At 38.1% G+C, this 25,304-nt stretch overlaps 1 protein-coding gene across 2 annotated transcripts in view; it reads left to right on the top strand.

Annotated features, from left to right (window-relative positions):
• MSH3 (mutS homolog 3) overlaps positions 1-25,304 on the top strand; it is a 191,738-nt gene that overhangs the window by 134,578 nt on the left and 31,856 nt on the right. For both annotated transcript variants that reach the window (XM_018050063.1, XM_018050062.1), the window contains exon 20: positions 17,693-17,850. In XM_018050063.1, the coding sequence (XP_017905552.1) occupies positions 17,693-17,850 (158 nt within the window). The remainder of the gene's footprint in view (positions 1-17,692; positions 17,851-25,304) is intronic.

The following is a 25,304-nucleotide window of genomic DNA, read 5'->3' as shown; positions in this document are numbered from 1 at the left end:
TAGGCCAAGGTTGGCCAGAGGAGCCTGACTAGCATTTGATCAAGAAGGGAGTCTCTGTCAACACAGTGAAATTATCTGGTGATGATATGAAAGAATTAACATGGAAGGGGTCGCTAAGTGAGGGAGGCTGTATTGGAGAATGAGGTTCCTAACTTCCAGATTCCAGAGGCAGTGTGCTGGGTGGTAGAAAGATCCCAGGGATGACCATGGAAGGTGAGCAGAAGTGGAGGAGGTCTTTGCCCAGGGATGGCCATGGAAGGTGAGTAGCAGAAGTGGAGGAGGTCTTTAGAGATGAGGAGATCGAGGAACAGCTTTTGAGAAAAAGGTATCCATAGGTGTGTTGAAATTGTCCAAACAACTTGATTTGTAGTGGCATGCGAAGGTGGTCCAGGGGTCAGAGATTCCAAGAGATGGAGACTTGATGAGCTGGAGGTACATGATAAGGCCCTAAAGAAGCAGATATGGGAGAACCTTTGAACCCTGAGATACAAATGAAAGGATGTGGCAAAAGGCTCATCCTTGAAATGAGAGAACTGCAGGGGAGTTAACAGCCAGCTTTCAGCTCAAGTCAGTGTGTGAAGGAAATATTAAACAAGGAGGTTAGAAACATAGAAGTCTTGGGGAATTTTTCAGAGGACAGGAGAAAATTGAAATGTAGGGAATCAGTTGGAAATTAGATCACACAAAGGAAACCCAGGGGGGCAAGGCAGTTGGGACTATCACAGAATATTCCATCTTGGGCTGTGAGCAGGGTGACAGAGATATGAGCCTGCTAAATTTGATTGACCATAAGGGTGGGGCAAGTAAAAGGAAATACTTTGAATTATATCTAGTTCAATAATACATTTTTTATATTGCTGACAGAAAAAAAAAAAGCACAACGTGAGAGCTGTGTATTAAGTTTTATGTGGGGCAAAATGAGGACTATAGCCCAGGAGATAGCATTTCAGATAGCCCTGAGAAACTGCTCCAGAGACATGGGGGGAAGCCCGTTGTTATGTATGATTTTAGTGAAGTGGGGAACGTGCAGCTAAGCACACATTTTGGCAGATGCTTACTGCTAGTCACAAGGAGCAGATGTCACCATTAATGATTTTAGTGCTTTTCTAGATATGAGGAGATGCAAGAATTGGGCTCAGAATCTTCTCCGGCAAATAAGCTAACTGTCTAAAGACCTGGCTGCCAGTTTTTCCCAAAGCCCAGAGTGCCTGATTCCTGATCTCCACCCTGAACTCCTTTCAGGGTGTGCTGGAGAACAGCGGCTGCAGCGGTTTATAACTTAGTCCTTATAGAGGCGAATGGAAGGTGGCAGTTTTTAGCTGGCAGTATCATACAGAAACTTGGAGTAGTACATAACTAGATCTCTGATGTCTGTAAACATGCTTATTCTCCTTAGAGAATTTGTGAGTTGCTTGATTTATCAAACCAAGTTAACAGGCACTAATGTATTTATTGTCTTTTATAGGAAGTCTCTGTGAACATAAGAATTCCTTTTTCAGTGTCCATGATACTAGTAAGGTGTAGCTTTTCTTGAGAAAATAATACAGCTGTTCGCCTTAGTACCTTGGTTTACTTATAAATCACTTGAAATATCATTTCCTGTTATTATTCCCATGCCCCTAAACATCAGTCAACTTGATCTCATGTATGTTATTCTTGACACTGAATTTTTATTTTTGTTTCCTTTTCATTCCCCTCCTTTCTATTAAGTAATGTATTACACTATTTAAAACAGCAAAATTTGAGAAACTAAATTAGCCTAATGACAGGAATGTTTTAAAGAAATGTTGAACTCTTGTATTTAAATTTTTACAAAATGAATGGAGCGATTTATTCCAGCAAGCACTTCAGAATATTCCAGAATATTCATATCTTTTACATATGCTTTTTCTAACTTGAGTAGGAGTTGATATAGAACTGTTGCTATGGCGAAGTACAGTCTTTTTTGCAGGGTATAAATTTCTATATAGCGATAGTGTTGAAGAAGAACTTACTATGTACAACTCAATTTTAAATATTTTATAGGTGTTAATTATAAAATATATTCTGAAAATAATTTCCTGAAAGTCAAGTGGCATTATTGCTTTTGACAGTCATGTAATTTTAAGAAATGGTCTTTTGTACATGTAATTATGAGTGTACTTTTCTGGATCTGTATTATATGAACTGATTATAATGTTTCTAAATGAGCCACGTTACTGCCCACTTTTCCTCAACCAGTTTTAAGAATACTCATTTTTTTAGATACCCGGCACTCAACAAAGGTTTGCCGTATAGCACAGGGAACTATAGTCAATGTCTTGTAATAACCTATAATGGAGAATAATCTGAAAAATAATATATGTGTATGTGTATAACTGAAGAATACTCACTTTTTCACATTTCACAATCTTGCATTGATTTATAAACTTTTTGCTAACATTGTTTTATGAATATTTTATTCTTATAGATTTTAACACAACTACTTTGTGTCAATATTGTGCTTGAATTTAGGCTCACAAAGAAGAGATATAATATCTCTAATCTGGTGAGAAATTGATCCAATTAAATTAACGCCAATAGATTACTTATAAAGGCTATGAGGGACCTAATGGACTATCCAGTAGAAAAATTGCAACAGACTTGAACAGGCATAACAAAGTAGAGGATATCCAAATGGTCAATAAACAAACTAACATTTTTTTAAACTGCTATATTGAGTTTCCTGGAGGAGTATTAGCAAAGACTCAAATAGGAACTGTGGGGTACTTGTGGGACGTTTGGTGGAGATCCCAATATGAAGGTGGATATAAAAGCCAGGAGAGAGGGCTGAGATGGAGTTAGGGCTTCAACAGTGATCATGAGGCATGTTCAGGGGGTTTAGATTCTGGGTCTGTCTCTCAGGGAGATTGTATAACCCTGTAAAGAAGGCTGAGGAAAAAGCCTTCTCAAGCATTAACATGAAAGGAGTCATTTCACTGAAAGTGGGTTTAAATGAAGAGAACTTTTCAAGTATCTTTTAAATATATCCCTACCTAATGTTTAGCATTTAGTTATTGTTTCTTCTGAACATCAAAAAGATAAAAATACAAAAAAAAATTTTTTTAAGGAGGTATTGTATATTTCTTTTTAGCCTTTAAGACCTCGCTCTGCCTCATCTTCTAGGAAACCTTGTTTGACTTCTGCAAGCATAATTGAAAGGAATACACTTTTAAACCCTCTTTTTTTGGTTCCCTTCCCCGACTCCTTACATAATCTGAGTATTTGTAGACTTAGCAGCCACTGGATCTGCCCACCTCCAGTTTTTTCTCCACTCTGCAGCCACAGGGCTTTTCCTAACCTGTCATATCACTCCCTCATTCGAATTAACGTTGAAAATTCCAGCCGTGCAGCTCCCAAGCTACTGCTCCTCTAGGACTTGGCAGATGGTCTCCCCTCAGCCTAGAATGTCATCTTCCCCCGCACCGTCCACACCCACCTCCCACGCACCCACATTGCACCCCGTCCACCCTCCAGCTCCTGCTCGTTCTTTAAGTGTGGTCTTGGTGTCGCATCCTGACTAAGGCTTCCCTCCCGAAGCTGGGATGGGTCCCCCCCGTCGTATGCCTGCAACACTCTATGTTTCTCCCTAGTTTAGTCTTTATCCCACTAAATTGTAATTGCCTTTTTTGGGGGTTGTGGTTGCCAGTGGCTTATAAGCTTAAAGAGAACAGGGGCTTTGCTTCTCCTCTTTAGTTGTAATCATACTGTCAGTTGCAGTTCTCTGGCACATAGCAGGCATCCAATCAGATTTGTTAAATAAAAAAGGATTAGCTTTGAAGTTTTGAGCAGTCGCCAAGTCTTACTTTAAATTTGTGCTTTTTTTTCCTTCACAAAATGTTATTTTTCAGGATATCATATTAGGAGTTCACAATTCATACAGTAATTATACTGAAGAACTAGAAGGGATATTAGGGATCATTTGGTGTGCCTTGGGAGTAAACCAAGGCCCAGAAAGGGGAATCGACTTGCTGGGGGTTTCTAAAGTCAAATAGTCATGACCTGTTTCCCAAAACATGTATTCTAAGGCAAGCCAGTGCTTGCCAGCCCTTTTCACCTGACGGCACACCAAGAAAATGATTACAGCGCTGGTACACTGGAGGAAGAGGTTGCTCAGAGAAAATGAGGTTGGCCCAAGGGCTCTGACCGCCCCGGCCCCACCTGCCACTTTGAGGGTCAATGTTTTAGAACACCTGTAACCTTTGAGGCAGTCCAAGACGCAGTATGCCAAGACATACTGCTACCAACCAGGGTTCTTGGGCTCCTTAATTGATAGAAGTTGTTAAGAGGCCAGGCATGGCTTTATTGGGGCCCCTGCAGCAGCAGTAGAGAGTGATAAAAAGCAGCAGTTTCCCTTGCTTGCTCAAGGGAGCTGAGCTGGTTCCTTATATGGGGGGAGTGTAGGGGTGTGTCCAGGGTCAGGCCAGTGGGGGAGCTGAGGTGGTTTGCCCTCCCCTTTGTTGGTGTTGTATGCAGGAGGCATGCGCAGTACCCTTGTTTTGCTCCTGGCCTTTAGAAGTGGCAGTTGGATTTTTGGTCTCTTTATACATTATTGTCCATAATTTGCCCCAACTGCATATATATGCAGTTATTTATGGTCCCTTATAGTTTCTTTGTATTTAACAGAATATAACACTCAAAGAGATATCTGTCCAGATGCAAGCACTACAGCAAAGTATCCCAGATCCCAGACCCCAGCCTGTCTCAGTACTACTTGGGAAACTCCACCATAGCCTACTGTAATCTCAGGAGTTTTCTGCATTTTAAGCCAAATAACTTTGTAATGGATGGATTTTTAAAAACTCTTTATTTTGTATCGGGGTGTAGCTGATTAACAAACAGTGTTGTGATAGTTTTAGGTGGACACAGCAAAGGGATTCAGCCATTCATATACATGTATCAATTCCCTTCCAAAGTTCCCTCCAATCCAGGCTGCCACATAACACTGAGCGGAGTTCCATGTGCTATACAGTAGATCCTTGTTCTTCATGTAATGGATGGGTTTTTGATAGAAATCAAAGGTGGGGGTTTTAGTTTGTGTTTTTGTAAAAAATATAAATAATATAAACATTGGGAAGGAGAAAGGGGAAGATATAGTTGGTGCCTTGTAAATTTCTAAGGAGGAGAGTTAGTCAAATGCAAAGCAGGAAGATTCCTGGGAAGTACTGGAACCCTGTGTATCTGTGTAACCCAAGGGAAACCCACATCCCAGAGAAGGACAGTTTTATCTGTCCTCCACCATCTCCCAGAGCTTGCTCAAACTCATGTCCATGGAGTAGGTAATGCCATCCAGCCATCTCATCCTCTGTCATCCCCTTGTCCTCCCGCCTTCAGTCTTTACCAGGATCAGGGTCTTTTCCAATGAGTCAGTTCTTCACATCAGGTAGCCAAAGTACTGGAGTTTCAGCTTCAGCATCAGTCCTTCCAGTGAATATTCAGGGTTGATTTCCTTTAGGATTGACTGCAGTGCAAGGGACTCGCAAGTGTCTTCTCTAACACCACTGTATTGTATTAGGTACAAAAATATTAATGAGTGTTATAGCTTCTTCTTGTATTAGTTCCTTTGTCACTGTATAATGCCCTTTTTTGTCTTTTGTTATTATAGACCTTGTTTCAGAGTCTGTTTAGTCTGTTATGAATATTGCTACCTCCACTCTCTTGTTTTCATTTGCATGAAATATCTTTCTCACCCTCATGTTCAATATGTGTGTCTCTAACTCTGAAGCAAGTCTTCTGTAGGCAGCAAATAGATGAGTCCTTACTTTAAAAATCTCATTAGCCATATTGTGTGTTTTGACTGGAGCATTTGGTTCATTGTGATTTACAGTGATTATTGGTAGGCATATACTTACTAGGGCTTCCCAGGTGGCTCAGTGGGTAGAATCTACCTGCAGTGCAGCAGACACAGAGACTCAAGTCTGATCCCTGGAGGACGATATGACAGCTCACTCTGATATTCTTGCCTGGAGAATCCCATGGACAGAGGAGCCTGGCAGGCTAGAGTCCATAGAGTCACAAAGAGTTAGACACTACTGATGCAACTGAGCATGCATGCACGCACATGTACTTATTGTCATTGCCGTTTTGTTAATTGCTTTCTGATTGTTTTTGTAGTTTGTCTGTTCTTTTATTATTTTACCTACCTTTGGTTTGATGATTCTTGTTTAGTGTTATGCTTGTCTTCCTTTCTCTCTAAGTTTTGTTTATTTATTGTAGGATTTTGATTTGTGGCTACCTTGGGGTTTATTTGGAGAAGGAAATGGCAACCCACTCCAGTGTTCTTGCCTGGAGAATCCTGTGGACAGAGGAGCCTGGTGGGCTGCTGTCCATGGGGTCGCACAGAGTCAGACATAACTGAAGTGACTTAGCATGCATTCATGGGGTTTATTTATGTTGCTAGGTTTCTTTAGGCCTTCCTGTTAGTACCGCTGGCTTTCTAAGCAGCTCAGGGGACTTGTCTTCCTGGTGTTGTACTCCAGGTCGGGACACCCAGTATGTGGCTTGACTGTATCACTCCCCAGGAAGGATCCCTTTTCTCTTCTGTGTCCTTTCCCAGGGGCTAGATCCTGACCTGATGACTTTTCTTCTTTTCCTACCTGATTCTTTGTGACCTTTCTATTTCTTTTTATTTTTTATTGAAGTATAGTTGATTTTCAATGTTTCACATGTATAGCAAAGTGATATAGTTTTTTTTATATCTATCTCTGTATACAGCTATATATGTTTATCTGTGTGTTTGACTGTCTACAGTTATTAATCCCCACTACCTCTTTCCCTTTGGTAACCATAAATTTGTTTTCTGTGTCTCTGAGTCTATTCTGTTTTGTAATAAGTTCATTTGTATCATTTTTGAAGAGTCTCTTTATGGATCTTTCTTACAGCATTGGTTGTACAGTCTTTTCTGCCAGTCTCTAGTTTATTTTCAGTGAGAATCACTATAAATGTGTTTTTCACATAGCATAATCGTCAGATATATTGTTAATGACTGAAGGAAACATTAATGGCATTTCAGTGTTGTTTTCTGTTGCTTCTGTCTCCTTTCTTCCTGATTCTGAAACAGTGAGTTAAAGAAGGACATTTTGTATAACTGCTTTAAAAAAAAATAATCAAATTTTTTCTTACTCTTTTTTAAATTAATTTTTTTATTGGAGTATAGTTGATTTACAGTGTTGTATTAGTTTCTGCTCTTCAGCAAAGTGAGTCAGTTATATGTACATATGTATCCACACTTTTTTTAGATTCTATTTTTAGATTCTATTCCCTTACAGGTCATTTCAGAGTATTGAATAGAGTTCCCTGTGCTGTGCATTAGGTTCTTAATAGGTTATCTATTCTATATATAAGTGTGTATATGTCAACCCTGATCTTCCAATTTATCCCGCTCTTCCCCCCGGTAACGACAAGTTTGTTTTCTACATCTGTGACTCAACTTCTGTAAATAGGTTCATTTGTACTATTTCTTTAGATTCCACATAAAAGTGGTATCATATGATATTGTCTTTGTCTGACTTACGTCACTCAGTATGACAGTCTCTAGGTTCATTCACATTGCTACAATGTGAATTCTTTTTTATGGTGGAGTAATATTTCATTGTATATATATACTACATCTTCTTTATCCATTCCTCCACTGATGGACATTTAGGTTGCTTCCACGTCTTGGCTATCGTAAATAGTTCTGCAGTGAACATTGGTGTGCATGTATCTTATGGAATTATGGTTTTCTCTAGATATTTGGCCACGATTGGGATTGCTGGATCATATGGTAGTTCTGTTTTTAGTTTTTTAAGGAACCTCCATACTATTCTCCATAGTGACTGTATCAATTCACATTCCCACCAACAGTGTAGGAGGATTCCCTTTCCTCCACAACCTCTCCAGCATTTGCTTTCTGTAGACTTTTTTGTGGTGGCCATTCTGACTGGTGTGAGGTGGTACCTCATAGTTTCAATTTGTATTTCTCTAATAATCAACAGTTTTGACCATCTTTTCATGTGCCCGTTGGCTATCTGTATATCTTCTTTGGAGAAATGTCTATTTAGGTCTTCTGTCCATTTTTCAATTGTGTTGTTTGTTTTTGTTATTGAATTGTATGAACTGCTTGTATATTTTAGAGATTAACCCATATCAGTCACTTTATTTGTAAATATTTTCTCCCATTCTGTGGGTTTTCTTTTCGTTTTGTTGATGGTTTCCTTTGCTGTGCAAAAGCCTTTAAATTTCATTAGGCCCTGTTTGTTTATTTTTGTTTTTATTTTCGTTTCTCTAGGAGGTAGATCAGAAAAGATCTTGCTGCGATTTATGTCAGGAAGTGTTCTGCCTATGTTATCCTCTAAGAGTTTTATAGTATCCAGTCTTACATTTAGGTCTTTCATCCATTTTGAGTTCATTTTTGTGTTGTTGTATTAGAGAACGTTCTACTTTAGTTCTTTTACACGTAACTATCTGGTTTTCCCAGCACCACTTATTGAAGAGACTGTCATCATTGTATACTCTTGCCTCCTTTGTTATAGATTGATAACATAAAACTCTTCACAGTTTGAGTGTCAAGGATAACCGCTTTTTAAATTGTTCCGTGATACAGAATGTTCCTGTTTCTTTTCCTGTCTCACTCATCTTCACTGTTTGCACTACTCAGCCTTCAAGGCCCCCCAAATGCTACTGCCTCCTTAAAGCCTTCCCCATCTGGCCAGAAATAATTTCTTTCTATTCTAGCACTTTCTCTGTTCCTTTAAAAAAAAAATTTCTCATCATCTACCACTTTTTGGTACATGGGTGTAGTGGGAGAGTGCCTAACCATGATGGGAGAGGTAAATTCAAATCCTACTTTGCTGTTAGTGTACTGTCATCCCTGGATAGGCCACCGTCGTCACTGGGTCTTGATTTCGTCATCCATAAAGTGCAGGGGTTGGGCTGAGTAACCACTAGCTCTCAGTAGGATATAAATTGGAAAGCATGGAGATGTCAGAAAGATTTGGACTTTTATCTTGGTATCGTAGCATGCAGCCTAAACTCTCCAGCCTCATTCTCCCCCTTTCTATTTGACAGGCACCTAGAGTTAAAAGTATAAAAATTTGGTGGAGAGCTTGCCTGGACAGAGCTTTCACTAAGGAGTCTCTTACTGTAACATGCTATTAAAAAAATTATTATTAATTAATTAATTTATTTTTTTTATTTTTTTATTTTTAATTTTTTTTTAATTTTAAAATCTTTAATTCTTACATGCGTTCCCAAACATGAACCCCCCTCCCACCTCCCTCCCCATAACATCTCTCTGGGTCATCCCCATGCACCAGCTCCAAGCATGCTGTATCCTGCATCAGACATAGACTGGCGATTCAATTCTTACATGATAGTATACATGTTAGAATGTCATTTTATAATTATTATTATTGGTTGTGCTGGGGCTTTGTTGCTGTGCGTGGGCTTTCTCTAGTTGTGGCAAGTGGGCGCTTCTCTTTGCTGCAGTGCGTGTCCTTCTCATTGTGATGGCTTCTCCTGTTGCAGAGTAACCAGGCTCTCGGGCTTGCGCTCAGTAGATGTGGTGCTCAGTAGTTGTGGCACACAGGCTTAGTTGCTCCACAGCATGTGAGATCTTCCTGGACCAGGGATCGAACCCGTTTCCCCTGCATTTGCAGGTGGATTCTTTACCACTGGACCACCAGGGAAGTCCTCTTACTATAATGTGCCTTTGATTGATGTGTTCAGGGAATAAAACACTTTGAAACTGTCAAACTTTTCATCAGTCTGCAACTATTATATAAATAGTTCTACCATGATTCTTTTTAAAGGATGGATGTGAATATCTGTACCTGTCAAGGAAAAAGACAGTTTTTGCAGAAAATTAGCTGATATTCAGGTCTTGGAAATTAACATTAGACAACTTTTTTTTCCCTTCTTTGCATCTTATAACTTCATAGATACTGATTGATCATTACTGTAGTTTATCCAGTGAGGAATCCAAGGATGCTGGCCCAGAGCTAGGGGAGCACTCCTCCTATTTAGCAGTGACTGTGATTTCTTGTCACTGAGTGGAAGTTCCCTTTGAGACATCTGTCAGGATGTTAGCTACTATAGTGGCTAACATGTTACAGGTGAGGAAAGAAAGGCTTGGAGAAGCTAAATACAAAGAATTGATTTCTGTGTATCAGTTGGCTCTGAAATAAAAAATTAAAAGCTTTGCTGTCCTGTATTGAAGGAGAGACAAAGTATTCAAGGAACATGTACCTGATGATGTGGTTCTAAATAACAGCAGTTTCTGTGTAGTTAAGTGTAGAAGAAAAATGTCGTTCCTCTTGAAAATAATAGGAAATACCAGATTTGCTTATCCATTTTTCACTAACTTACATGCAATTTAAATCCAAAAGAAAGTAACATTTCTATTTGTGTACGTGCCATCAGTTCAGTTCAGTCGCTCAGTCATGTCTGACTCTGCGACCCCATGCATACACATGCTTATTTTACTTATCAAACTCTTCCAGTAAGTTTCACATTTGACTTTTACATTAAGTCTAAGGCATGTCAATATATGGCAAAACCAATACAGTATTGTAAAAAAAAAAAAAAAAAGTCTAAGGCAAAAAAACTTTCGTTGCCTTTTGTTCATTTTTGCTGTTTCAGATACTCTAGAGTGTGTTGCAGCTTTTTTCTTCATGTGGCTTAGTTTTCAGAAACAGTGATTTACAAAAATTATTAGTGTTTATAATTTTGAAGGACTTTCACATAATTTTTTTCTTATTTAGTTAAATTTCACAAAATTTGTGTAAGGCCAGGATTTCTATTACTCATTCTTACAGATGAGAAGATAAGATTGTACCTTGTTAATGAAAGTCTTTTCATACTGACAAACCTAGACAGCATATTAAAAAGCAGAGACATTACTTTACTGATAAAGGTCCATATAGTTAAAGCTATTTTTCCAGTAGTCATGTATGGATGTGAGAGTTGGACGATAAGGAAAGCTGAGCACTGAAGGATTGATGCTTTTGAACTGTGGTGTTGGAGAAGACTCTTGAGAGTCCCTTGGACTGTGAGGAGTCAAACCAGTCCATCTTAACGGAGATCAGTCCTGAATATTCACTAAAAGGACTGATGCTGAAGCTGAACTCCAATACTTTGGCCAGATGCAAAGAACTGACTCATTAGAAAAGACCCTGATGCTGGGAAAGATTGAAGGTGGGAGGAGAAGGGGACGACAGAGGATGAGATGGTTGGATGGATCACCGACTTGATGGACATGAGTTTGAGCGAGCTCTGGGAGTTGGTGATGGACAAGGACGCCTGGCGTGCTATAGTCCATGGGATCGCAAAGAGTTGGACATGACTGAACAACTGAACTGAACTGAATGAAAGCCAGAAACCGATACTGTCTTCTAATTACAAACATTATTTTCTATTTTATTTTGCTTTATCACTGTATATCTTATTTACTAAATTATTTGGTTATTAAATTAAGATTTTTTAAGATACTCTGTCAAATTATTGATTCTGTTTGGAAGGAAAAACAGAATTGAAGAATAAATATAATTACTTATTTTTTAAGATGTTGAAAAGAGTAAGGTGTCTACCAGATAAAAGGTGTTCATTTTCCTTTGTCTCATAGCTTCCCTAAATTACTGATTTAAACAAAAATTTGACTCCCACATTTCCTTGGTTACCCTCTTGTGCTCATCGAGTTGGGTAGTTCCGCTTCAGGCAGCTCCATAAACCAGGCCTTCATGGGGGCCTTTAGCATGGCAGGAGTAACCCTTCTGTGGGCTATCTGCTTTGTGCTGTATTATTTCATTTTCCATTATGTGCTTTTCTGTAATACTTGTTTTTTGTGTAATACACTAAGAAGTCCAAAAAACAAAATGTTGTTTGAAACTTGTGAATTTTTCCTAAGTTATACTAGTTTCTGTGTAAAGAGTTACTTGACTATTCATGACTGCTGCTACTGCTAAGTCGCTTCAGTCATGTTCAACTAACTCTGTGCGACCCCATAGACGGCAGCCCGCCAGGCTCCCCCGTCCCTGGGATTCTCTAGGCAAGAACGCTGGAGTAGGTTGTCATTTCCTTCTCCAATGCATGAAAGTGAAAACTGAAAGTGAAGTTGCTCAGTTCGTGTCTGACTCTTTGTGACCCCATGGACTGCAGCCCACCAGGCTCCTCCGCCCATGGGATTTTCTAGGCAAGAGTACTGGAGTGGGGTGCCATTGCCTTCTCCTTGTTCATGATTATCCATGAATAAATAATTAAATCTTAAGGTAATTCACTTAAATAACTTTTAACTACCTGATATTTCAAACAAAGGAGAAGGTACAGAAACCTATGTAATAGATACTCATTTACCCTTCACTCAAATATCATAAAGATAGACATTTTGTAAAAATTTAGGTTTTTTTGAAGTGAGTAAAAGATTACACATATAGCTAAGGTCATATGTAATTAACTGCCATCTCTTTTCCTCCCTCTTCACCTCCTATCCTCACTATTATCCTGGTGTTATTTATTATCATAATGGATGGTTTTTATTCTTTTATTTGATATAGATGTATCTTAATATGATATAATTATTTTTGTATATACTTCAACTGTACATAGATATACCCCAGTGAAAGTTTCTTATTGTATTCTACATTGTAAATAATTGTTTATTATACAAAGTAGATCAATTCATTTTCCTAATGATAGACAATTAGATTTTTTCCATTTTTTTGTCTATTATGAATACAAACAGTATTACACTGAACAGCTTTATAAATGTCTTTTTGAGTGCTTGTGTACTTTCCTAGATTTCTAAAAGGGGAATCACTGTGTCATGTAGACCAGTGTATGGGCTCTTTAGCTTCAGTAAACATTTCCAAATTGCTGTCCACGTTCTTGCCAACATGCTATGTAAGCAGACTTTTAAACTTTTTGATAGTATGATGAATGTAAAAAGTTATTTCTTAAAAATTGTTCCTTCAGAAATTTTGACCATTGATATTTCTTTTTTTTTTTTTCCTTATATGACTATGAGGAATAGTGTGTAGGTCCCTTGAAAATGCTGCTGATTTCATTTTCCTTTCTCTGATAAATGCTTTTTGGCCTTTGTGTATATAATATATTTATGTCCTTTGCCTATTTTTCCATTGTTTTGATGGTCCTAATAAGTAGGAGCACTGCTTCTTTGTTATATGCCTTTTCATTTTGTGTTTGGTGACTGCTTTTAATAACAGAGGTTTTAAAAATTTAATCAAATAAATTAGTCTTTTCCTGTATGATTTATATTTTTATATTGCTTATTCTATCTTGACAGTAAATTATTCCCTATCTTCATGTCATTAACTTGTTCTTCCATGTTTTCTTCTAAAAGATTGCTTGTTTTTCATATTTTTTCTTTCATCCATCTGGATTGATTTAGAGGCTGTGTGAGATTCAAGCCTGACTTTTATTATATGAGTACCCAGTTACCCCACCATTGTTTATTGAGCGTGGCATCTTTTCTGCTTATTTGTGATCCTAACTCTCACATATATCACGTGCCAATATAGGTTTGTGTCCAGGCTTGCTGTTACTTCTCGGTTTACCTGTTCCTAAAGCAGTGCTGCACTTTTAATTACTATAGCTTTGCAAAGTCTCCTCTCCCAGCTCATTCTTCAAAGTTGAATTGACTTAACTCTATCAAAGAAATTTCAGAATTAACTTCTACAGTTGTATTGCATGTAGGTTAATTTGTGAGAATGTATTCATTTCCTTTTGAAGATAACCTTTATTGAAACATAACATACAGAGTTAGGTACAAATCGTAAGTGTACAGCTTAATGAATTTTCACAAAGTGTACCCACATAAGTATCCAAAACCAGGTCAAGAAATGGAAGAATAGTACGGGAAGGAACATATTCTAAAATCTCCACTTGTAGAGAAAGGGAGGGCCTCCCAATAACTCCTTCCCTTCTAGAGGGTAACCACTCTCCTAATTTCTTTTACCAAAGAATAATAATTTGGCTATTTTTGTTCTCGTTTTTGAGCTTTATATAATAGAAACATACAATATGTATTCTTTGTGTCTGGATTCTTTGATTAAACATTGGTTTTATGTGACTCATCCTTTTTTTTTCCATATTGCATATTTACATTGTCATAGAGAATTTCATTGTATAAATGTATAACTTTCCTGTTCTGTTGGTAAACATTTGAGTTACTTCCAATTTGGTACTATTACGAAAGTATTGCTGTGAACATTCTTTTACATGTTTTTTTTTTAATGTACATCATGTACGCTTCTGTTGGACATGTACCTGGGAGCAGAATTATTCAGATATGTCTACTTTCAGCTTTAGTAGACTCTCCCAAGCGGTTTTCCAAAATAGTATACAATTTACTCCCCTAATAACAGTATATAAAAATTCTAGTTGTCCTCCATCTTTGCCAGAGCTGAATACTGACAGTTTTTAGTTTTAACTGTAGCCATTTAGTGAAGTAATGTTGTCTCCCTGATTTGGTTTGTGTTAATGATTTAAAGTAGACTGTCATCTTACTGGTCATTGGTGGTTTTTTCTGTTGTCACTTAAATTTTTTTTTCTCTACCATGTTTCTTGAAGTTTGTCTTTCTTTTGATTTGTGGACGTTCATTATGTACACTACATCCAAGTCTTTGGGAAATATATAGTAGTATATCATATATTCTGTAATTTTTTATTCTCTTAATGACATCTTTTGATCAATGTTGTTATTGTTGTTTTGTTGCTAAGTCATGTCCATCTCTTTGTGACCCCATGGACTGCAGCATGCCAGGCTCCCCTGTCCTCCACTATCTCCCGGAGTTGGCTCAAGTTCGTGTTCATTGATTCGATGATGCTGTCTAACCCATCTTATCCTCTGCCGTCCTCTTCTCCTTTTACCTTCAGTCTTTCCCAGCATCAGAGTCTTTTCCAATGAATTGGTTCTTTGCATCAGGTAGCCAGAGTGTTGGAGCTTCAGCTTTAGCATCAGTCCTTCCAGTGAATATTCAGGGCTGATTTCCTTTAGAATTGACTGGTTTGATCTCCTCGCAGTCCAAGGACTCTCAAGAGTCTTCTCCAACATCACAGTTCAAAAGCATCAAGCCTTCAAAAGCTTTTATAAATTTGTTTTAAAAGAAACCTTTTTTTTTTTACTGTTTACCTTTTTCAATTTCTTTCAATAATATTTTATAGTTTTCTCTGTAGAAATCTTGTTCATTGCATTAGGTTTATTCCTAGATATTTGATTTCTTTTGATACTGTGGTAAATTAGATCATTTAAAAAATTTCCAGTTACTTGTTGATAAAATGTAGAAATAATGTTGACATTTGAAAACTGAACTTGTACCTAAAGCGTTTGCTCAATTCATTTGTAGATTCTAATAATTTTCATAGATCACTTTAGATTTTCTGGTAACATAGTAATGACATATAGGAGTAATGACAGTTTCATTATTCTCTTTCTAATCCTTATATCTTTTATTTCCTTTTCCTACATTTAAAAAAATGGATGGCTGTTTAATTTCTTTATTTTGTTAATGTGGTGAATTACATTAACTGCCTTTTGAATATTAAACCAATCTTATTTTCTTCAAAAATTCTAAATGGTTTATATATCTTTGGATTGTATTATTAATATTCTATTGAGGAGTCTTGTGTTTGTGTTTGTGGATGAAGTTGACCTGTAAGTTTTCTTTCTTGTAATGCTCTTGTCAGGTTTTGATGTCAAGATCATGGTGGCTTTCAGAAATGATTTGTGAAGAGTTCCCTATTGTTCTATTCTCTAGAATGGTTTTTGTAAGATTGATACTATTTTTTTCGATTTTCTTTTTCAGTCGTTCAATCGTGTCCAACTCTTTCTGACCCCATGGACTGCAGCACGCCAGGCTTTCCTGTCCTTATTGGGAAAGTTATCTCAGTTTGGGTTTTTCTTGTTGAAGGATTTTTAATTACAGATATAAAATCTTTAATATATACTGGATTGTTTTCTATTTATTACATTATTTTAATAAATTTTTTAAAAGAACCCTGCTCATTTAATCTGAATTTTCAAAGCATTTCATATGCCAAATGTTTGTTTATAATAGGGTAATTATTTTTTAACACCTGTAGAAAAATTAAAAGATTTTTGATCATAAGTTTTATCATTCAGGGCTTCCCTGGTGGCTCAGACAGTAAAGAATCTGCCTGCAATGTGGAAGACTGTGGGTTCGATCCCTGGGTTGGATAGAGCTCCTGGAGAAAGGGTTGGCAACCCACTACAATATTCTTGCCTGGAGAATTCCATGAACAGAGGAGACTGGGGGGGCTACAGTCCATGGGGTTGCAAAGAGTCAGACAACTGAGAGACTAACACTTCACTTTTTTAACTTAGAGATGGAATAGGTTTACTTTTTATCCCCTCAGTTGTAAGGCTTTATAATGCTTTAATCTGATACCCCCATTATTTGCATGAGGCATCTCACCTCCTCTTGGCTCTTCTCTATTTTTTGTTTCCTAATCATTGCTAATTATTCTTTTTACCCCTGTCATACCTTTTGGTTCCTCATAACTTCTCATTTACGGTCCCCAGTGCCTTGTAGCTTCATTCTGCCTTTCTTATCAACCTCTCCTCTGGTTATCAATAGATTGATCCTCCCCATGGTTCTTGGGGCTTCTCCACTGGCTCAGTGGTAAAGAATCTGCAATGCAGGAGCCACAGGAAACACGAACTCCATCCGTGCATCAGGAAGATCCCCGGAGGAGGGCATAGCAACCCACTCCAGTATTCTTGCCTGGAAAATCCTATGAACAGAGGAGTCTTGTGGGCTATATACAGTCCACAGAGGCTCAAAGAGTCAGCCATGACTGAAGTGACTGAGCATGCACGCAGGCACTCCATGGTTCTCAATTTCAATTCCCAAGAGATGATTTGATGAGCCTAGTTTCAGAAGACGTTTATGTCTTCTCTTAGGCTGTTGGTCAGTTAATGGATTGGCTACTCTTGACCAGGCAGGTATTGCCAAGGGCGTTGTGTTCACATAGTAAAGCACGTGGATGCCTAAGGCTGACTCCTCTGTAGAGGACTGCATTTGGATGGTTTCTCTTAGGATATACTTGGCAAGTACTAGAATTGTTTAATACAGGTAAGTTCTAGAAATTTAATCACAGCAATTATTGTAGCTTTTCTGCCTTTTTCACTTACTCTGGTGAAATGTCAGTGAGTAATTAAATGCTGATAAAATTGATACCTAGAATTTGGTATTATCAATCTCTTTACTATCTATATTAAAATCTATAACTGAAAATATCATGTGCTACCAATTCAGACTAGGCCTTCTGCAGTTAGATGTATAATACCTGTAATTTTCAAGATGAACATATGGAAATTGATAGATTTTAAATGTAAGTAATATAAAAGACACTCATAAGCAGATTAATGATTATTTAAAGAGAAAACCATAGGGGTTATCTCATCTAGGTTGATTCTTGTTATTTCCTTTTTTATACTCCGAAACAACCTTGTGCACTGCTGAGAATTCACTGTTCTGTAATATCACAGTTCAAACTGAAGACAGAGAGCTTCTTTCCCTTTGTGATGCTTAATGGGTGACATTTAAATACCACAGCATAATCTTTGCCTAATACATTCCCATTTATGGAATAAATTATAGCTATTATATAGAAGCCCCTCTGGTACAATAAGTGAAATTGCCTTTTAATTTTCTAGGGGGACTCGGAGAGAGTAATGATAATTACTGGACCAAACATGGGTGGAAAAAGCTCATATATAAAACAGGTTGCACTGATTACTGTCATGGCTCAGATTGGCTCCTATGTACCTGCAGAGGAAGCAACGATTGGAATTGTGGATGGCATTTTCACAAGGTAAAAACACAAATTCTATTTGAATGTATTTCTGACAATTAATCAAGACCACATTGTCACATGAATTTTCTTATGTACATATTTAATTGAACAGATTTGCTGTATAGGATTTTGCTATTTAGAATTTAGGAGTTTAAAGAAATCACTTCATCATGAAACTAATATCAGAAGAGACCTAGGAGATCATTTTGTCCAATAGTTTCCAAGTTATTTTTAGTTACTGAGCTCTTTCTTTAAAGGAAATCATGTGTAGAAGATCAATCAGAGGTAGAGAGCTTGGAGACTTGGTTTCTAGGCTCTGTAGAGAAGTCTGCTATCCATGTTTTATTGGTGGTCTACCTTCCTTGTTTTATAGATGGGGAACTGAGAACAGACTGGAAAAGGCACTGGCCCCAGATAATTTAATTCATATTCCTCTTTGCTCTAAGGACATAACATGAGGCTAAGACTTACCCTCAACATATAAACCTAAATTATATGCCATATTTGGAATATAGGTGAAATATCCTGGTCCCATGTGTTAAAATTCATAGTTTAATCTACTTATTCAGATTTATGAGTTCTTAAAGTATTATTTATATTTCTACACTTAATTTTTAGGAAAAAAACAAATATAGTCTATAGCACATAGTCAAAGTATGTCTATAGAGTATCTGATTTATTTTCCTGCTTATTTAATATTTGACCCTTGAACACATCAGAATATATCACATGCTAATGTTCATGTATTTGAATAGACATTAGAATACTTTAAAATTTGGTTTTATATCTAAGAATGAGCAAAAGCAAAGCAGCTTAAATTATGTTTTATGCCATATCACCAGACAGATGTTATTTTGATTTCCATATATTTGTAAATTAACTAGGCCTTCCTGATAGCTCAGTTGGTAAAGAATCCGCCTGCAGTGCAGGAGACCTCGGTTCAATTCCTAGGTCGGGAAGATCCCCCGGAGACGGGATAGGCTACCCACTCCAGTATTCTGGCCTAGGGAATTCCATGGGGTCACAAAGTCCATGGGGTCACAAAGAGTCGGACATGACTATCTTTCACTTTTAAGAAATTTAAAAAATCTTCCTTTAGTTTTAAAAATTATAGTTAATTTTCTGTTTCCTAAGAAAAATATACTAGATATTTTATTTTGGTTACATTATTAGGGAGACTGACAGAGAAATTTTATTAGGAGAAGAAAGATATAAAGAAAGGAAAATAAAAAGACAGAGAAAAAATATCTTGGTCCATGTAAGGTAATTTGTCTGGAAGAAAATCTAGTTAGCAGAATATCAGGAGTATTTTTCTAGACAAGTAATAGAAAAGAAAATAGGTTTTACTTTTCTCATTGAGCAAGCAGGCCTGAAGCAGGTGGCGCCTTCTGGTGCTTTAGTGGCTCTGCAGTTGGGTTGTCTTCTGATAGCTGCAAGATAGTTACTGTGAATCTAGATATCACGTTGATATTTGCATGAGGAAAAAGGGGAAAAGGAATGCAAAGACTTCTGTTTTTCAGGAAGTCCATACCTTTTTGGAAGCTTCCCAGAAAGCTTCACTTATATTTCACTAACCAGAACTGTGTCTCATGGCGATAATTATAAGGGAAACAAGTTATGAATTTGATTTTGTCTAGTTTTATAATGGAGTTAGGTAAGGGACAGGATGTTCAGGAATAGATTCAGAAGTAACCAGAAAATAGTTTCTGCCACAAGGAATGAATTCAGTGATAACAACAACTAACCTTTATGATAATAACATATTTATAATATTAATATAATAACATTCTTATCAATGAATAGACACTGTTCTGTGTACATAAAATATTTATATAAAGTGCATTCAGTGAGAGCAAACATAAGCCTTCTAGAAAAGGACAACACATATTAATTTCAACAAACTTGGATATTTATCCATTTGTTTTCACTTGTTCATTCATCCAACTTATACTAACTTGACATCTAACATGACAAGCGCTCGGAATACAAAGCAATCATAGTTTCTGTTCCCATGAAATTTACCTGATAGAGAATATTAGCATAAACCAAAAAATCATATAAAGAAATGTAAAATTACAGATACGACAAGTCTACAAAGATTGTGTAAAGAGGCTATGACTGCCTGTGGTAATGGGATCTGATCTGGTCAGGAAGGTCAGGGGAAGGTTCCCTTTAGCAAGTGATGTGTGTGTGAAGGAGGAGTTAAATTGAAGAAAGAGCATTTCAGACCAAGGAAGCAGCATGTGCAAAGTTCTTTCACATTAAAAAAAACAAAAAAACACATAGACAACAGACTAAATGGTTGCTCTCTAGGGGAGCACATTTTCAATGAAGACATGAAGAAGAAAATAGGCAAGTTACGCAGAGTGTAGGCCATGTTAGGAGTCTGTGTAAAAGCCGTGGGAAACCACTGAAAGGCTTGGCATGATCACCTCTACACTGGCTGCAACGCAGAAGATATTTGGAGAAAGGACACAGTTGATCAGACCAATGTTATCAGTAGGCCCTTGCAGTGGCCTTGGTGAGAGGTATCAGTAGTTTGAACTGGGTTTGTAGTGTTAAAGTGAAAGGAGTCATAATTGAAAGGCAGTTAGAAGATAAATCAACAGGACTTGATGATAGATAGGTATGAGGCTGAGATAAATAAGTGGAGTTTTCAGAGATGAGAATAGTTTGTGCATCTGGTTGAAGAATGGTGGCATTTACTGGAAGAGGATGATTTTTTTTTTTTCATGGATCCTGACTTTAGTTTTGTTTTTAATTTTATTGGAATATAGTTGATTTACAATATTGTTAGTTTCAGGTGTACGGCAAAGTGCTTCAGTTATGCTGTTGCTGCTGCTAAGTCGCTTCAGTCTTGTCCAACTCTGTGTGATCCCATAGATGGCAGCCCACTAGGCACCTCTGTCCCTGGGATTCTCCAGGCAAGAACACTGGAGTGGGTTGCCATTTCCTTCTCCAATGCATGAAAGTGAAAAGTGAAAGGGTAGTTGCTCAGTTGTTCCCGACTCTTAGCGACCCCATGGACTGCAGCCTACCAGGCTCCTCCACCCATGTGATTTTCCAGGCAAGAGTACTGGAGTGGCGTGCCAATGCCTTCTCTGGCTTCAGTTACAGATATACACATATCCATTCTTTTTCAGATTCTTTAATATAGGTTATTATTGAATACTGAATAGAGTTCCTTGTACTATATAGTAGATCCTTGTTGGTTATTTATTTTATATATAGTGTGTTTATGTTAATCCCAAGCTCCTAATGTATGTTTCCTGTTTGGTAACCATAAGTTTGTTTTTGAAATTTGTGAGACTGTTTCTATTTTGTAAATATGTTCATATGTATCATTTTAAAAAAATTAGATTCTACATATGAGTGATATCTGATAGTTGTCTTCTTCTGCCTGGCTTATTTCACTTAGTATAATAATCTCTAGGTCCATCCATGGTGCTGCAAATGGCTTATTTCATTCTTTTTGATGACTGAGTATTGACTTTATGTCTGTATGTGGTAGGTAGAAACAGTCTTAGACCTTTAGAAAGCTGTCATGTAGTCAGTTGAATATAAAATTTGAGTTCAGAGGGAGAGAGGAAAGGTAACAATATAGATTTGTTGTGAGACATCTTTGTGTAAGTGGGGAGTGAAATCCTGGGTGTGAATGGGATCTTGTTGGTAGGGAGTATAGTGAAGAAGACAGTGTTCCAAGATTGAGCCTTAGAACTGCCAACATGTCATGGCTGAGTAAGAAGAATAAGCTTGAAAAACCAACAGAGGAGTAACCAGAGAGGTAGGGGGAAAAACCAGGACATCACAGTATCATGGGAGCATGGGGAAGAGTGCTTCAAGGAAGAAGTGGTCCACACTAGTTGAATGAGATGAAGCCTCAGAAGTCCACCTTGGTTTTAGCAAAATGGATGTGACTAGTGAAAGTGAAGAGGAACTAAAAAGCCTCTTGATGAAAGTGAAAGTGGAGAGTGAAAAAGTTGGCTTAAAGCTCAACATTCAGAAAACGAAGATCATGTCATCCGGTCCCATCCCTTATAGGAAATAGATGGGGAAACAGTGGAAACAGTGTCAGACTTTATTTTGGGGGGCTCCAAAATCACTGCAGATGGTGATTGCAGCCATGAAATTAAAAAATGCTTACTCCATGGAAGGAAAGTTATGACCAACCTAGATAGCATATTCAAAAGCAGAGACATTACTTTGCCGACTAAGGTCCATCTAGTCAAGGCTATGGTTTTTCCAGTAGTCATGTATGGATGTGAGAGTTGGACTGTGAAGAAGGCTGAGCGCCGAAGAATTGATACTTTTGAACTGTGGTGTTGGAGAAGACTGTTGAGAGTCCCTTGGACTGCAAGGAGATCCAACCAGTCCATTCTGAAGGAGATTAGCCCTGGGATTTCTTTGGAAGGAATGATGCTAAAGCTGAAACTCCAATACTTTGGCCACCTCATGGGAAGAGTTGACTCATTGGAAACGACTCTGATGCTGGGAGGGATTGGGGGCAGGAGGAGAAGGGGACGACAGAGGATGAGATGGCTGGATGGCATCACTGACTCAATAGACATGAATCTGAGTGAACTCCAGGAGTTGGTGATAGACAGGGAGGCCTGGCGTGCTGTGATTCATGGGGTTGCAGAGAGTTGGACACGACTGAGCGACTGAACTGGAACAGGAGTGACCTTTGCAAGAACCGTTATGTTTGGGTGGTGGGAGGCTATAACTTTAACCCTCCAGTTATAGAGGGTTCGACAGTAAGTGAGAGGTTAGGAAATAGAGTTAGTAGATGACACTGGAGCAGATTGGCTGGGAAGAGGAGGGACTTGTTTTGTTTTTGTGTGGTAACTTGAACATGTTTAAGAGGGATGTACAGTGGGGTATGTTTATGTCCATGAATTTATGATTCTAAAAAAAGATGCATCGGTCACCTTGGAAGATATTAGAATGAATTCATGACATTTAAAACAAGAAGTCATTAGTCACTTTGGAGAATGAGAATTTAAAGATAAAGGGGAGAATCAAGCAGCTACCATGTCTTTCCAAAAGGATGATGAGAAGAATTTTCCCTTTATAGCACTGTTCCAGCTAGCAAAGAGGGAATAGTGGAATTAGAATATCACCCTCCCCCCTTTTTTTTTCAGTCCCTAATGTCATTATACATCTAGGCAATAATTAGAAATGGCTGCTAATGTCATGAAAAGAGAGACAACCAAACATTAGGTAAAAGTGTGTAACACAAGCTATGAATTCAGGGCAAACAAATCAAATCTAAATCTATTTGGATCTCTAGATCTGTCTGAAACATAGAGAGATACTGGTCTTTTATACTGCATGATTGAGCACAGCTTTAAAACACTAGTTAATTAGCAAACTTGTAACTGTGAATCAGTTAAAGAAGTAAAGAAATAAATAGATTATAAAGATTTAAACACATAAATATGGAACATTCTCTTAATGCTTTACCCTTTACGTAGCTGTTGTTTCATGGACCTCAAGGTCATGTTTATATTGATAGAAGCAGTCTGCCATGGGCCTGAGTGTCTCTGCATGTACCTGCTAAGTATACCAAGAAAACCCGATTTCTCCCTACCTAGGCTTTTGTCAGAGGTGGACTTGCAGTAAGCAATATTGAGAGAAGAGGTGACATCTCCCCTCAATGAGGAAGCTGGTTTCTGTTTGTTGTACAAGTAGTCAATCCTCAAGCTCAGAGTTTCTGCTTGATTAACGACCCACTACATGCACAGTATCAGCATCCATGGTGAGCCCTTTGCCTTCTCCCTACGGCACTTAACAGCTGATGCAAACCAACATGAGTAATAAGTCCTTTGTCTCTGATTCAGGATTTTTGTGTCTTTTGACAGCATCCATGAAACGGGTGCTGGATTAACTTGACGTAAATAGAATAAAACCCAAGACTTTGGCCAGTTCTGGATGGGTCACCAGGATTCTTTTATCTCTTGATAATATCAACCTAGACAGCATATTAAAAAATAGAGACATTACTTTGCCAACGTCCATCTAGTCAAAGGTATGGTCTTTCCAGTAGCCATGTATGAATGTGAGAGTTGGACTATAAAGAAAGCTGAGCGCTGAAGAATTGATGCTTTTGAACTGTGATGTTGGAGAAGACTCTTGAGAGTCCCTTGGACTGCAAGGACATTCAACCAGTCCATCCTCAAGGAGATCAGTCCTGAATATTCATTGGAAGGACTGATGCTGAAGCTGAAGCTCCATTATTTTGGCCACCTGATGTGAAGAGCTGACTCACTGGAAAAGACCCTGATCCTGGGAAGGATTGAAGGCAGGAGGAGAAGGGGATGACAGAGGATGAGATGATTGGATGGCATCACTGACTCAATGGACATGAGTTTGGGTAAACTCTGGGAGCTGGTGATGGACAGGGAGGCCTGGCGTGCTGCAGTCCATGGGGTTGCAAAGAGTCGGACACGACTGAGCAACTGAACTGAACTGGATTGAAGATGGAAGTAGATAGGTTAGTATTGGGAAAGGATGGAAGCTTTAGAGCCAGAAAATGCAGGTTTCCACACAAATTAACCAATTTCCTGACCATGCACTAGTTACTTTACCTAGGGCCTTGAAAGAAGTATGGTGTCCTTTTATTTAAAGAAAAAAAAAAAAAAGATGTGTTATAATTGAGTACAAATCCCACTTTTCCACTTAACAACTATGTGACCTTTACTAAATTACTTGACTTTTCAGTGTTTCAATTTTATCACCTATAAAAATGGAGATTATACTGTGTCGAGACCAGCTCGACAAGCAAGGTTTCCAAAAGCGCTATACGGCGAGAGAATGAGAAACGAGACACGAGAATTCAGAGAAAAGCGAGGATCAGGGGACCAACACTACTCCAAGGTGAAGGTGCCGAAACTGAATCCAAGCCAGCTTTATTATACTTTCAGCTGTGAATGAAAGAATATGCGGGGAATTAAACTATAACTCATGTGGCCTTCAGGGCCAAAGAACAAAATGATCATTAACCATTGAGTAATTAGGAAATAGTAATCAATAACAAATAGATAACTAAGACTAATATTCTTATCTATAGATTTTTCCACCAGACACATAAAACATGTGACTCTGAGACGCCAGTTGAGAAACAGTCTGGGGTTGGTTTTCCAGCCCCAGGATCATATCTTGTTTTCAAGATTATGAACTGTTCCCTCTGGACTTGTTCCAAGAGTCTCATGCCTTGTAGCATCCAGTTTATCAATAATTCAGTTCAGTCGCTCAGTTGTGTTTAACTCTTTGTGACCCCATGAACCACAGCACACCAGGCCTCCCTGTCCATCACCAACTCCTGGAGTCCACCCAAACCCATGTCCATTGAGTTGGTTATGCCATCCAACCATCTCATCCTCTGTCGTCCCCTTCTCCTCCTGCCCTCAATCTTTCCCAGCATCAGGGTCTTTTCCAGTGAGTCAGCTCTTCACATCAGGTGGCCAAAGTAC

This window comes from Capra hircus, chromosome 7, assembly GCF_001704415.2.
Source record: "Capra hircus breed San Clemente chromosome 7, ASM170441v1, whole genome shotgun sequence".
NCBI lineage: Eukaryota > Metazoa > Chordata > Mammalia > Artiodactyla > Bovidae > Capra > Capra hircus.
Note: the sequence above shows the minus strand (reverse complement) of the source record. Positions and strands in the feature narration are given on the sequence as shown.